General features: G+C 41.5%; 1 protein-coding gene across 3 annotated transcripts; it reads left to right on the top strand.

Moving 5' to 3' along the window:
- The first annotated feature begins 1396 nt into the window (after positions 1–1396).
- Positions 1397–15724, top strand: ZBTB34 (zinc finger and BTB domain containing 34). Of its 3 annotated transcripts, XM_068155703.1 has the most exons (4): positions 1397–1495; positions 7759–7881; positions 9109–10168; positions 10451–15724. In XM_068155703.1, exons 2-4 carry the CDS (start codon positions 7841–7843, stop codon positions 10628–10630), a joined length of 1281 nt encoding a protein of 426 aa, XP_068011804.1. In that variant the 5' UTR covers positions 1397–1495; positions 7759–7840; the 3' UTR covers positions 10631–15724. The 3 variants fall into 3 exon arrangements, with proteins under 3 accessions (XP_068011804.1, XP_068011801.1, XP_068011802.1); XM_068155700.1 differs by having other exon boundaries at positions 9109–15724; XM_068155701.1 differs by lacking the exon at positions 7759–7881 and having other exon boundaries at positions 9109–15724.
- Positions 15725–15799: the final 75 nt, after the last annotated feature.

Genomic DNA, 15799 nt, shown 5'->3' with positions numbered 1-15799 from the left:
AATGGTGGTCTCGGAAGATCACCAGGCTCTTAAGAACTTCCCACATCACTGACTTCATAGAAGGTGCAGCTGCATATCCAAAAAGCCTGCAGGTAGGTTTGAAGTAAATGCAGATAATGTGGGGATTTCTTTTTCTTCTCTAAGTATGAAAGAAATTTCATACTGTAAGAAGTTCAAGCCTGCAGCGGGCAGTAGTGTCCTATCTACTCTAGTCATGAGGTCTGTGGTGACAGGTTGGACTGGATGATCTTTGAGGTCTCTTCCAACCTTAGGAATACTGAAAGTGTTGAAAATTGTTTACATTATCTCCCTGCAAGGAGATAAATTGAATAAATTGAATAAAATAAATAATTAAATTTGGGTGCTCTTACTAAAGAACTTAACTCTGTCCAGCCACCATCTATTGAGTCCTCATGGAACTTGCATAGCTAGTGCTTCTTACTCAGCACTTCAGTGCTTGCTATGTGCAGAGAAAATGAGCTCACTGTCATTTAAAGCATATTCAGCTAATTCCTGGAGAAATCAGTATTTGTGTACCACACTCGTCAGTCTTTGGCAACTGTAAATGAAGTAAGGTACAAGCACATTTATTTCCTATTGCTGTTGGTTACACTTTGCTGAATGCATGTAAGAACAAACCCAAAGTATTCTGTCTGTCAAACTACCATTTGTGTCTGCTATTTAACCTTGTTACTGATGCCCTGGTCTGGATGCTCCCCCAAAGCCACTACTTTTATCTGATTACCCTGTAAAATCTCAATTCTGAAGACTGCTGTATGTTTTATAGAGAATGACACGCCTCCAGAAAATGTCCAAAGACCCTCTGGACGTCCCAGCAGTACCTCACACTGCTCAGTAAAGGTGGTGGCTCACAACTTGGGAGAGGTGCCTCTCCCCATCCTCCTGACTGCATCAGTGCACCCAGATGAGTGTAATCCTGGGATCACAAAAATGGGTCTTTCCAAAGGCAGATAGTGCTGTTCCTGAAGGGACACTGATGATGTGCTGCTAATCTGTCCACTGCCATCTCTAGCTCTTTTGTTTGAATTTTCTGACGCTCTCCACTATGGTCCTTTTGAGCGCATGTTCTGGACCCGAACACCGCAAGGATCCCAGGAACCGATTTGCCTGCGTCTTCGAGGGGGTGTTCCGCCGGACCTTCAGCCTTCCCCGCCGCGGTACAGGCGCCGGGCTCAGGGGCATCGGCTCCGCATCGCGCGCCTCAGAGAACGGGAAGGGGGCCCCGGGGGGAGCGGCCGGCCCCTGCCGCCGCCGCCGGTACGCGGAGTCCCCCTCTCGCCCTCGTCCGGGGCGGGGCGGTGGCTCCGCCCGCTGCCGGGGCGCGCCGCCAGGAAGCGGAAGCGCTGCTGCGGAATCAGTTCCGGGTGCGAGTAGCTGTGGGAGCGGGCGGGAAGCGGCGGTGGGAGCGGGCAGGAGACGGGCCGGGCCGGGCCGGGCCGGTGACCCGCCATGTGAGAGACCCTGACAGCTCCAGGTGAGCAGCAGGCGGGCCGGGACACTGCAGCGGGCGCCTGTCCAGGGCCCGGCGCGGCGCTCCCGTGCGGGACGGAGGCCGTTCTGGGGAAAGGGGGTCCCAGCGCCCTGACAGGCCCCGCAGGGGCGGCGGCCGCTGGCCGGCGGCCGGCCGGGCAGTCCGGTCGCCACGCAGGGCTCAGCGGCGGTGCTGTGCCAGCGGGCGAGGGCGCGGTTCTGCGACTGGCCGGCTGCCGCGGGGGCGAGCCGCGACACGGGCCGCCTGGGAGCGGCGACAGTGGCTCTGCTGTCGCCACCGATGCCGGCTCCGGCGAGGCTGCGCTGCTTACAGCCTCCTCTCGTCAGAAGCTGTCGTCGCGTAACCTGAGTCTGAGCCTCCGGAGTAATTTTGGCTGGCTGGCAAAGAGCAGGACGCGCGTCTGTTTCGCTCTGCTGTTAACCCAACGAGGCATGAAATACCTGGCACGGGGGCTCGGCCGGCTGAGACGGGCTGAGCCCGGCCCCGCTTGCAGTGCCGCTGCCAGAAGTTGGCTGAACGCTTCAGCTGCTGCCGCTCGGTTAGAAGAGTTGAGAGCTCTAGCGGAGCCCCAGTCCCTGCCCTTGCACAGGCCCCTCACAATCCCGGCAGGTGTGCAGAGCGTGCCGAATCTGATCGATTTCAGCATAAATTAGAGTTGGGAGTGAATTCGAAACAAGCCCGAACATTCTCAGAAACATCGATGTGGGAGCGCCTGGTTGCCAGGAGCAAAAAGGTGGCATAGGATTAGCTCTGCTGTTGTTACGTGTTAAGGAATTCCCAGCATCTGGAGTCAGGATGTGTTCCTTCCCTGCTCAGTGAGAGCTACAAACTGTCCAGTTTGTCAGAAGTGACAGACTGGGAAAATACTATGGAAATGTGTCCTTTAGAGCTGCTTTATATGTATAGTACAAAAGAATGTTGCTGATACCTAGAAAATACAGCTGCCTCACTGCTTAAATGAAACACAGGAGCCAAAAAGTTAGGATTTGATGAAGAGTGACTGAGGTTTTCAAAACCAAAAATGCATAATACTAGCCAGGAATTACCTCTGGTAGCAAATCATTTATTACTGTAATAGCAGAAGGTACAAAAGCCCTCTCCCTCCCCACTTCTTGAAGTTTGGGGCATATAAACAGCAAGTTTCATGCTGTCAGTTGGGTGGTTTTTTTTATACTGACAGTGCCTTCTTAAAGCATGCATCTCAAAGTTGTCAGATACTCAAAAACTGTGGACAGGAACTATTTAGGATTACATGATGGGCATATGGTGAAATTTATGCACAGGATAAAAGTTTGAGATTGTTACTTGCAAGATCTTGCTGATTTTGAAGTGTTTGTGTCATAAGCATGCCCCTTTGTTTTATTTGTCTGATGCAATACTATCTTGGCTGTCTCCAGTTTGCCTTCTAGTACCCTTTTTTTTCTGTATTCACTAACAGATACATACCTGTAGCTGCTTTTTTTAGTAACTTCTAGAAACAGAAGTTAGAGATTATTTGTATTGAGGTTTCTAATTGCTGGGTAAAACTTCGTTTATGCCTCAGTAGTTGTTTCATTTTCACTCTTAATCACTTCCATACAGACAGGCAACTGTGAGGAAGACAATTTGAGAATAAGGGATGAAGGTGGCCCTTGGATTTGAGTTTCTCAACTGCTTTTCTTTTGGTGTTTGCTCTAATAAGAGGCTCCTGTTGTTTGGGTTTTTTTTCTATGAAACACTAAATACACAGTTCCAAAAACTTCCCTGCTGCCCCATACTAAGCATTGGAAAGAAGTTTGTAGTGCTACCACTGTTAGCATGTGTTGCATGAATGTGTGTGTGCATATATATACATAGAGAAACTAATTATTTTACATTTTGATGTGAAAATCATCCACTCCTTCAAGTGGTTTTCTACTCAAGATGTGAACCCTGGTGAGGTGAAAATAAATCCTTGTCAAGTTTTGTTAGACAAAAGGCTGAATTAGTTAGAAGATTCCTGCTGCAAGTGCTTTACTGTGTGGCTCAGCCTTGCAAATGATGGGGCTGTGTCCTGCAGCACTGTAGGAGTGTTTGCCTGACAGACAAGTTTCACTCTTGAATTTCACTGTAGGTGTTTAGCACGTTGGGTGTTGCAGAGAAGAAATAATTAGTTGGACTTTCATTGTAGTGTTCTGGGATCTTCTGGTGAAAATACAAGAGCTAAGTTTTCTAGTAACTGCATTTCAGCCTGTGCTAATTGGCTTCAGTTTGGGAGGAAACTGGGGGTTTCTTGCATTTTTGTGTGTTAATATAACAAAGCTTTAAATTGTGTTGTCTTCACAGAACAGATTCTGTAGTTTAGCCTGAAACAGAAGTGAAGCAGACTCATTTTCAAAGCTGTTTTCCTGTGAATAATAAGACAGTCACCTCTTACTGTATGCCTGACAGATAGTTCAGTATTTCAAGTTTTAGCTGAACTGTCTGTATTTCCTTTGATTTCAGGAGGCACCTTTTTAAGCCTAATTCCAACTTGCCCATAATTTAAGACACTGTGGATTAAATCTGGAGTGATTCATGAATGGTTGACATTTAGAGGAATAAGGATTTGAAATCCTGTTTCTCATTGCTTCCATAGCCATTTATTTTTGAGAGATGAAGTTGTTTCAATGTTATGCATTACTCTGTTATTAGACTAAGAAAAAAGGTAATTTGGTTCCTGTTTATGGTGTGGTTTTGATGGCTTTTGAATCAGGAATCAGCAGTACTCTGGACTGTTCAGCACAGGACTGAGCTTCACAAAAGTATGGACAAGGAGTTTGTATGTAAACACAGGCTTGTGCTAGCTGTTTTCAATTCTGCTGGCAGTTTTATTTCCCTGTTAGAGGTGAATCTAACAGACTGATGTGTTGGACTGAACTGGAAAGGCTTTTAAGATCACTCTAGATGTAAAAGGTGCCATAAAGTGCATTTGATCCTATTGGAGGAGCTGCAAACAAAAGAAACTTCATGGCTGCAATGGAAATTGTAACAACTTTCTTTTGTGCTGTAGCATCTCTTAGGATCTGCGTATCAACTTCTTTTTTAAACCTCCCCCTGAGTCCATGACAGTCACTTATTTATTCTGAGATAGCAAAATTTCAGTCTCTAGCTGGAGTCTTCAGGGTGTGCACATTAGTTCTACATGGTGCATTTAAAGTTTAGGAAAATCTAGTTAGTACACAAAGCCTTACTGTATGTGTCCCTTCTTTCAAGCTCCAAGTGTTCCCTTAAGCACCCAGTGGAAACATTCCCCCAGTCATGCTTTCTGTGGTTTAAAGGATTTGTTTTGCATTTATAAATATAAATGTCTATATGTGTCTATGATTTTAGTGCATAAATTACATGGAGAAGTGTGTCATTAGGTGTGTTTTCTGTTCCCAGGAGGATGCTTCTGGCAGTGTGTTGTACAGACCACAAAACAGACTACCTAGATGAGCTGGAAGTACACAAGGCTCGAGTTTCATTAATTATTGTATTTGTGGGAAAACCTTTAGTGTGATTGATTTTTAAATCTATAAAAAACAGTAGCAGATTTTCAGTGAAGCAGCAGTTCTGTGTCATGCTACATAAGGCCATCCTAGGGCAGTGTGTGCTGACTTGGGGGTGCTGGTGGACAAGAAGCTCAACATGAGCTCTCAGTGTGCACTTGCAGCCCGCAAAGCCAATCAGATCCTGGGCTGCATCAGGAGAAGTGTGGCTAGCAGGTCGAGGGAGGTGATCCTCCCCCTCTACTCAGCCCTGGTGAGACCCCACCTGGAGTACTGTGTCCAGTTCTGGAGCCCCTATTACAAGAGGGATGTGGAGGTGCTGGAACGTGTCCAGAGAAGGGCCACAAGGATGATCAGAGGGCTGGAGCACCTCTCCTATGAGGACAGACTGAAGGAGTTGGGGCTGTTCAGTCTGCAGAAGAGAAGGCTCCGAGGTGACCTAATTGTGGCCTTCCAGTATCTGAAGGGGGCCTACAGGAAGGCTGGGGAAGGACTTCTCAGGATCTCAGGTAGTGATAGGACTAGGGGGAATGGAATGAAGCTGGAGGTGGGGAGATTCAGGCTAGATGTGAGGAGGAGGTTCTTCACCATGAGAGTGGTGAAACCCTGGAATGGGTTGTCTAGGGGGGTGGTCGAGGCCCCATCCCTGGAGGTGTTTAAGACCAGGCTGGATGAGGCTCTGGGCAGCCTGATCTAGTGTGGGGTGTCCCTGCCCATGGCAGGGGGATTGGAACTAGATGATCCTTGTGGTCCCTTCCAACCCTGAATGATACTATGATACTATACTATGATACTATGACTTTTAAAAGAGATATAATACCTTGCTGTTATGAGAGGTAGTAGTAGATTATATGATCAGTGTCTTCCCTGCTGTCAGAGATTATTTAAGAACATCTTAGAAATGACCCTAGGCTGGGACACAGCTGGTTGCAGTTTTTCTCTGGTACAGCTAGCATCAGTTGTGGCTGCTGTACTCTGAAGGCAAGTGCAAGCTGAGTGAGAATGATGAAGATTGAAGTCCTCTTGAGCGATGACACGGTTTTTGTGATAATGTTTTGTGTTCTCACAGATGGTGTAGTAGACACTGAATCCTCTGAAATGCAAGGGAGGAGTCAACTCTTTATACAAACACCTGATCCAGTAGTATATGAGGTGTCCATTCTTGGTGTCATGGACCACTTTTTTCCATTTTAGCCTTAATTTGCATTATGACCCTCCTAACTTCTCTCTGTATCCCTGTTTTCAGACACACACTGCAATAGTGGTGATTTGTGACGTGGCTTTTCCTAAGGACCCCGTGTTGCTGAGCTAACGAAAGAGAACGCAAGGGATCTGTTCTCACACCTTTGTGTGAGCTAACATGAGCATAATTTGTATCATTCACCTGCCTGAGGATGGCAAATTGTACATCAGTGAGGGAATGAAATGAAACAGGTGCAGACTTAGAAGCAGAAACTAATACGGCGTTGGCAGATGCACAACTTCGTGTTGTAGTTATATGATGCTTCCCTGCTGCTACTGTATGATGTCAGTAAAATTAAATACCAAATGTGTTTTGTCACCATCTATTCTTGTGGCTTTAAGTGAAATAAGAGCTTTGAGAGAGCATAATTTTTGAAGCCAATTTCTTTTCAAATCTAATGAGAAATGTGAAGTGCCTCTCACTCACACATTCACAGGTTGTTTCAATCAGCACTTTTGTTTGAAGACATAGGGCAGCTTTCCACTGCCAGTAAATTCATACTCTGGGCTATGTTTACTGTATAAAGCTCTGATGAATAAATGTAATGCAGAGGCAAAGAGAATTGGTATCATTCTTCTGAGTGACTGGATCATTGCTACAAAAATAGACAGGAGGCTCAATGCAGAGCCCTGCAAAGACTTAGTGAATCTAGAGTCCAGTTCTGGCCTGTGCTTTAAAACTAGAAAGCCTTCAGACAATATCTTGGATATGTAATACCTATGAAAATCTTAAACACTTTGATCTATGGCAAATCAGGGCTGCTGGGGACTGGTCTTTTGGTTGGTACACAGTCCTCAGCCTAGATAACTTGTCAGTTTGTGTCACTTCAGGTCACCAAAAGCTCTTCCTCCACTTAGCAAAGAGAAGCTTAATCAGGAATGTCCTGATGCTGCATCTGTGCATAGCTCAGAAGCCCCACAAATTAAAATTGTTGGATTTGTAAGGAAGCTGCTGCCCTGTCAAATGAGAGGGAAGCTGTCAAACGTGTCCTAACTGTCTTCCCAGTGGAGTGGATGCACCTGCTAGGGACTTGAGCAGTGGTTCTCTGCATGATGTGCAGGGATTCTCAGGGTGACATTTAACTACACCATGTTGGACTGGGGTTTTTTTGACCATTGTAATGTTTGATTTCTGACCTATGTCTGACTTGCATCAGCTCACAAGCTCTGAATCATTTTGTAGCATTGTTCACTGAATAAAAGCACTGTCTTGCTGAAGCTGTCTTTGTATAGATGGCTGCGATGGTGTCACTTCTGGTAACCACCTTTTAGTCCTTATTTCCCTGCTCAGATGCAAGAGCATGTAAGGCATCTTCTTCCCTGCTTTGATATATAACTGTAAAATTTCTGCTGAAAAGAAGTTCCTTGTGTAAAGATGATGAATGTTACTTTTAAGTGACAGCTAATACAGCTCCAGTTCTTCCTTGTAGGTTTTTTACATACCTGTTGATTTTTGTTTTCAGAGTGCCTGAATTTTCATCATTTGATTTAAATTGTTCATATGTCCCATTACAGCATGTAACATAAGACATAAATAGAAACAAAAATCCACTAGTATGTTGTGATACATTGGACATGCTTCCTGCATCAGAAGTCAATGGATGATGTTGAGATCTGTTTGTTCAATTGGAAAAGCAGGTATGGTGGCAATATTATGTGTTTAGACTTCTGCATTAATAACAGCAAGCATAGCAATAAAAGTCTGCAGGTTCTTGGGCAATTGATTAGGGCCCAGTCTTGGAAATGTAAGGTGATGTCTGCTACAGATAGACACCCTGAGGGGGACAACTGTATGTGTGCTTTTAATGATCATATTCAATGAAAGATGGCTAAAGTGCTTCCCTTTAACTCTTGTTTTGAAATGTATGCATTTCTTTAAAGCCCCTTGGAACACCCCTTGCCAATGTCAGGCAAGTTTGAGTACCCATGGCCTTTGAGTCAGAATTTGAGTGTTGAATCATTCCAACCAGGAGTTCAGTGCTCTGTCAGCTGAGCTTCAGAGTTCACATCATGGTTTATCTAAAACAAAAAAGCACAAAAGGAGATTTTTAAAAATTAAAAGGGTGGCTCAAAAAACTTTTCCTTCAAATGTTGCCTCACATATTGACCCAAATTCATTATTATCAGGGAACCTCTGACATACTGGGTGAATAGTTTGGAAGCGAGTCACATTTAAATGTTTCCTCTCACTAGGATTTCCTTGGTTTCCATTGTGAATATTGAAAGATTGACTTTTGCTTTTTAAAAGTAATTACTGAAATTAGTTTTCAAGAAGGCAGATGCTCAAACAGAAATGTCACTGGCATAATATATTCATCTCTTCTGAATTCAATTTGACATAGCTAGACCTAAGGAATGTGTGTTTAACATATTTGTGTGTGTACGCAGACTGTGTATGGGGCTGTGACTCTGCATTACCAGGTTCTTCAGACTTCATGAAGTACCTTCCAAAATCACTCTTGGGCAATTTAATGGCACAATTTCCTGCAAATACTGAGGTTCTATCTGGCTTGAAGACCTCCTAAAGTCTCTGAACTTGTTAACTTGCTCAGTGACTATGAAATTAATCTTATTTTGGGAGGGTGGGGATAGTATTCTGCAGCTCTTGCCAAGGAGTGAAATCGCAATGTTCCTTTTAGGACCTAGACTGTCCCAGGGAGTATGTGATGTCTTATGAGCTATTGAATTGTGAATGTTGCAGAGGAATAATTGAAATTACAGAAATACAAGAAATGGGTAGATTAAGACTCTACCTTAGATCAGTTTGGTGATTTAACTTCAACACCTGCAAGCATTTCTTTTGGAAAACCTCTGCATTCATCCTCAGTTGTAAATCTCCTCTTTTTTGTTCTTTTTTTCTTTCAGATTACTCTTTGCAGCAGGAGAAATGGACAGCAGCAGTTTCATTCAGTTTGATGTGCCCGAGTACAGCAACACTGTTCTGAGCCAGTTAAACGAACTCCGCTTGCAAGGGAAGCTATGTGACATAATTGTGCATATTCAGGGTCAGCCGTTTCGAGCCCATAAAGCTGTCCTAGCTGCCAGTTCTCCCTATTTCCGTGACCATTCAGCATTGAGCACCATGAGTGGCTTATCAATATCAGTAATTAAAAATCCCAATGTTTTTGAACAGTTGCTTTCTTTTTGTTACACTGGAAGGATGTCCTTACAGCTGAAGGATGTTGTCAGTTTTCTAACCGCAGCTAGCTTTCTACAGATGCAGTGCGTCATTGACAAATGCACACAGATACTGGAGAGTATTCATTCAAAGATCAGTGTTGGTGAGGTTGACTCTGTCACTGTTGGTGCTGAAGAAACCCCAGAAAACCGCAATGGAGTTAAAGACAGCAGCTACTTTGCCAACCCTATCGAGATCTCTCCCCCCTATTGCTCTCAGGTGCGACAGTCAACAGCAGGCGGTGACCTTAGGATGGAAACTACCCCTGGCAAAACTCTACGTAGTCGTCTGCAAGAAGAAGGGCATTCAGATCGAGGAAGCAGTGGGAGCATCTCTGAATATGAGATTCAGATTGAAGGTGATCATGAGCAAGGTGACCTGATAGTAAGGGAAAGTCAGATTGCAGAGGTGAAAGTTAAAATGGAGAAGTCTGACAGGCCGAGCTGCTCTGACAGCTCTTCCCTTGGTGATGATGGATATCATACAGAAATGGTGGATGGAGAGCAAGTGGTGGCAGTAAATGTTGGTTCCTATGGGTCTGTCTTACAGCATGTCTATTCGTTTACCCATGCCTCATCGCAGGCTACAGGTGTGTCTGAAACCTTTGGAAGCCTGAGCAATACAAGTCCTTCAAGGTCAATGCTGAGCTGTTTCAGAGGGGGTCGTGCACGCCAAAAACGGGTATCCACCGGTCACTTGCACAGTGATGTTCAGGGCTTGGTGCAAGGGGCTGACAGTGAATCCATGGTGAGTAACCCAGGATATGAAAATAGTCCACGGGAAAGAAATGCCAGAGGTCATTGGTATCCATACAATGAGAGGCTGATCTGTATTTACTGTGGGAAGTCTTTCAACCAGAAAGGGAGCCTCGATCGACACATGCGATTGCACATGGGAATAACTCCTTTCGTGTGCAAGTTCTGTGGGAAGAAATACACCCGCAAGGACCAACTTGAGTATCATATTCGTGGTCACACAGATGACAAGCCCTTTCGCTGTGAGATCTGTGGCAAATGTTTTCCTTTCCAGGGTACACTAAACCAGCATTTGCGAAAAAACCACCCTGGGGTAACCGAAGTAAGGAGCAGGGTAGAGTCTCCAGACAGAACAGAAGCATTTGTGGAACAGAAAGTAGATAATGATGCTTCAGTTTCTGAGGTTATGGATTCTGGTATGGAAATTCATGCAATGTCTAACGTATCTGATTAAAATACTACATTCTAAGTGCAACACAAACAAGCACATTTCTAATGTATCTTTTAAACCTTTTATTCTTTTAGTAATCTTCAGTACCAGTATAACAGCCTTTTAATTTTCCTGACCTTCTGGAAACCAGTTTGAAATGGTTTCTGGAGAAGACTACATTAAGTATTCTTTGTTTTTGAAGGAAGCTGGGTTGTTTGGTTGTGGGTTTGTTTGTTTTTTTCACTCTTGAAGATGCTCAGAATATAAAAGACAGTGTGCTGGGGAAAGGATAGGAGGAGTCTGCTAAGGTGACCCTACTGGTTGATCTGGCAAGGCACAGATTCCAGTGGAGAAAGATATTAGAATAAGATTGGCAGCTCTGCTGGATACACCAAGAAGCTGTAATCTCCCTTACTTTATTTCTTCAATCTTGTTGCTGGTAATGAGTTACACAGCCCTGGGGAGAGACAGCGCTAGAGCTTTGGTTTCTTCCATGTGTCAGGATGAAATCTGTTTGCTTTCACTAACTGGTTTTGGTAGTTAGTCTGTTTATATATATAAATTTGCTTTATATATATAAAATGCTTTCACTTTTCCTATTCTGGTTGAGGTGAATGTAAAAGTATGTCAAGGTTTATACCATGTACCACTCTTTCAACTGCTAGGTCTCCTCTCTGCTGAGGATTTAGGACTTTGGACTTTGGGAGGATGGTTTTTGGTTTCTAAAGAATGTTGTTTGGGTTTCCTTTTATTAAACTATTACTTTGTGTGCAAAAGTGAGCAAAGTGAATTACCTTGTTTTAATAGCTTTGCTTTATAACATATGTAAGCCAAATGCCATAAATCTATTAAATTATGGTTACATTGTTGAGGGGTTTTGTTAGTTGTCTAGAATGCAAGCTGGACAACCTGTGGTGCTGACCTTTTTATATATATAGAGATAGATATATCTATATATATATATATATAAATATATATATAAAAAAACTTTAGCAAACTTAAAGTAGCATTGTGGTTTTAAATGTGTTTTTACTGGCCTCAGAATCTACCTTCATTTCGTACTGTAGAACCATACCAGGTAATTAAATTTAACTTCATCGCTCTTCAAGGTTGATTCCAACCTGAGAGAGGTGGTGTAGTTTAAACTACAGTATTTCCAAGCAGTGTTTTACTAGGTCTCTTTCACAGAGAGCTCTTTTCAGGTGCACATTGACTTCCTACTTAAAGCTCCAAGTGATCTGTCAGCACTTGGAATTTGTACTTTTTTTTGTATGGGAAAAGAAAACAAAAACAACACAAATACTCTATGGGAATTTCAAGCAATATGTCTGTTATTTCATGTGTGAGTATTACAGAGTTGCTATGGCTTCCCTACTCTTTTCAGTGGTTGTTTTCTGCGTAAAGGAACTACCAACAACTTTAAAAATACTCTAAAACCTTTTTGTTTTACCAAATGGTTTGGTTTTGTTTGGTTTTGTTTTGTTGGGGGGTTTTTTTGGGGTTGGTTTTGTGTTGTTGGGGTTTGGGGTTTTTTTTGTTTCAATATGGTGCTAACTTCATCTTTTAGGTCAGTATAATATAGAAAATGTGAAATATAATAGAGTTAAGCAAATAAAGAAATATATGAAAAAAAAAATAATGAGGTAAAAAGAGAAACATATGAAAAAAATCCAGGAAAACAAACAAACAAACACAACAGCAAACAAAAAGAAGCCCCACCCCAAACAAATCAACTACAGTAGAGGAATAAAAAAACCACACTAGCTTAAGAGACCTCAAAAGCCTGAACTGGCAAACACTACTGTGTCAAATACTACCTGAAGAACGGAGTTAAATGAATCACAGCCTCCTTTAAAATACAGCTTTTGTGTAATTGGGCCTTACATATTTGTTTAGCAAATAAATCTGTGAGGATGCCGTTTGACTCCTGAAATCTCGACCATAAAAGCTCCTGCCTGGCTTAATGGGAAGGCAAAAAGGTATCTTGTAAAGCTTTTTTGGCTCCCATGAAGTTGGGGCACGTTTGTGCAGTAGCTTTATTAAATACACTAGTTCTTAATGTTGTGACAGTCTGCAATAAGAATTAATCTCACTAAAATCATACAGGTTGACAGTATGAAACCCACCTGCTTCACTTGGAGCAGTTTCAGTTAAATTGAGTGCAAAATTGGCATCTTTGTCCTCAATCTGCCTAAGTGAAGAGGCAGAGGGTGCAGAGGTGTTTCTCTGTTTGAAGCAACAGTAGAACTTTTGTTTCCAGTAAGGGAAAGTGTATGTCTATGTCTAGGGAAGGTAGTCTGTATGTTTACCCACTTAAAAACTTGTTGGTGTTTTCTGATACTGTTTTGTTTTGTTATTTTCCTAAGTGTTTAAGTAATTAAATGCAAAAAAAAAAACAAAACAAACAAAAACAGGAAAGTGTTTTGACAAGTTTGAGACATGCAAAATCCAAGAAATGTACAGTTATTCTTAACCCTTTATCTTGGACCTGTGCTGTGGTGCCTTTGGTGTGATCTTCTGTTGTTTGTTTTATTTTTGCCCTGGAAGTATGAGTTGAGGATAGCAGGATATGGGAACTGATTCTGTATTTCTTGAATTTCTCCATGTCACAATCTTAACCTTATTTAAAATCTAGTTCTTTGTATTTGTAAATGTGTTTAAATGGTTTGAGTTTACCAAAGAGTGACTTATCCAAAATTGTCTCTGACAAAAAGAAAAGGAAAAACAAACCAACATCACTTTGATTGTACAGGTTCAGGTTCAAATCATTGTAACAGGACTGTTAAGGGGCAGGAAGTGATCACTTTTTTTCTACAAAACCATGATTCAGCAGTTTGCAAGTTCTGCTTGCTCCTGTTTGTGTGGATCTGCCATTTACCCTCTCCACTGCTAGCAGTGTTAATAATTATCAAGCCATAACACAGTACTGTAAAGTCCAGCAGTGCTTCAAAGGATGCATACACAGGTGAGCATAAAACAGCATTGAGCATTACATGTACACTTACAACGTGTGTGACTCTGGTCGAAAACGAACTTCAAACCTGGCAGCAGCAATTAAATTGTGCCTTGCCACATAATGGTATGCCAGGATGAACATTGCCATGAAACATGAAGCATTACCTGATTGAAGTTCATTTCACAAGTCCACCAGAACAGAGTATGCTGTGTTATTTTAAGCAAGCTATGGAAGTACTGTACAGTGTCTGGTGTCTGTACAGTTTGAAGTTAGCACAGAGCTGTTACACATTTCATTTACAATAAATGCAGAAGCTGATAACATATGTGAAGAAATATTTGACAGCAAAATGAATCATGAAATTACATAGGCTGGTTCATAATTGAGTCTCTTCTTAATCTACCTTTTTAATTTTAGACAAATGTGAAAACAGTGACAGTGTCCTTTCCTCTAGATGTTTTAACCTATAATGACAAACTGTGAAAATAAAGGATTTCCTACCTTTGCTAATGTTTTGTGGGTTTTAAAAGGCATTTGAGTTTTCTCTTAATCAGTTATCTTCCATATTATTTCTTTTAAACTTGTAAATACATTTAGAAAATAGCATTGTAAATACTTACAGTTTATTGGAAGTTCAGTTGGGCCAACGAGGCCTCCAGATTGGCTCTGCTTTTTTGAGTGTGAAATCTGTCAATAGCATAAAGGATACTGTCAGTTCACTGTTCAGCAGATCATACTGTAGACCTAAATTGATAGTTCTTAAAGCAGTCTTCCCAAGCATAAAGTCATGGCTTATGCTAATGCCTTTGGTTTACTTTTAGACAAAACAGCGAGGCCTCTAAATATGGTTAGGCTGAATTATGGGAAGAACAGCAGGAATAAAATCAAGGGCTGGGAAAAAGATTTGAATGAGCTTTACCTTTAAATATATATATATATATATATAATCTTATTTGAATTTTTGTATTAGTTTACTGTGATTCTTTTATTGTCATTTTTCTAAACAGGTTTCACGTGAAACCATCGAAAGGGACTCAAATATGCAACACCTAATCTATTTTCCAAGGGGGAATTTTACCCTTGAATGGTGCTTTTTGACTGGTCAGGGTTATTTATTAAATTTTATATTTGAAAGTATTTGGGGAATTAATGTAAATTCTTTATATGAATCTGTTTTATTTCATGACTTGTAAATTTCATAATACTCAGCGACGGAATTGGAAGTTTAGCAAAGTCATTCAAAATGTTCAAAGTTTATAATCTGTGTGCATTTTACATATATTTTAACAAGTGCCAGAATAGCTGTATTTAATATTGTAGATTTAATACTACTTGCACATCCCTGTGACAGCGTTGACTTACACAAGTTTACATTTAAGAAAAGGAATAAAAAAAAAAAAAGGTTAAAAAAAAAGAAGAAAAGGAGGAGAAAAAAAAAAAAAGCTAAAGCTAAACAAAGAAGTAAGCCTGGGACTTGTGTTCCTGTATTTCTTCAGGGGGTGTGAAGCTGAGTAACTGAGCAGGTTTGCTTCTCCTTGGTGCAAGTAACTCCTGCTCTGGTTGATACCATAAACTGCTGTCTCTCCCATTTACATATGCTATGAATTCAGCCGCTGGCCTTGCGCTGCAAGCCTCTGGTTGTTCATCTGGTTAGAGGTAGAGCTGTTGCACGGTTTTAACAGTGTTTGTTTCTGACTGAGGAAAAAAAAAAAAGGAAAAGGGGAGGGAGGGTGAAAAAAAAAAACACAAAAAAGGAAAAAAAAATGTATTTTTAAATAACTTTTATTTGTATGGTTGTTTTTCATGAGAAATAATTGAACAGTTTGAATGACTTGACTTTGGTGTCATTATCTTGCAATATAAACCGGTAACCTCACAACTCCACACTTCATCACCATATGAAGTAAATGAAGCTAGCTAAGCTGATGCTGTAACAATTAATAACTTGCCATTAAGGATTATTTTATAGCATGGATTTTAAAATATTTATTCAAATGATATTTTACTCTTGTATTCACTTTGTTTTTAGATTTGTGACATGAATATTTCAGTGCTGCTTTATTTTGTTCTGATGAATTTGTTTCCTGCTTGTAAATGGCTTTTTTTATGGTATAAAGTCAATGGGAATTGCTGTTTGTAAATTAAAATGCTTCTAGAGCAAATCTATGGTGTCAGTGTCTACATTTAGATGGCTAATTACTAAAGGACTTGAATTTTAGATGCTCTTTCTGAAGTGT

Source organism: Melanerpes formicivorus, unplaced genomic scaffold (genome assembly GCF_026170545.1).
Source record: "Melanerpes formicivorus ecotype bairdi unplaced genomic scaffold, bMelFor1.0.p_v2 SCAF_33, whole genome shotgun sequence".
Classification (NCBI taxonomy): Eukaryota; Metazoa; Chordata; class Aves; order Piciformes; family Picidae; genus Melanerpes; species Melanerpes formicivorus.
Note: the sequence above shows the minus strand (reverse complement) of the source record. Positions and strands in the feature narration are given on the sequence as shown.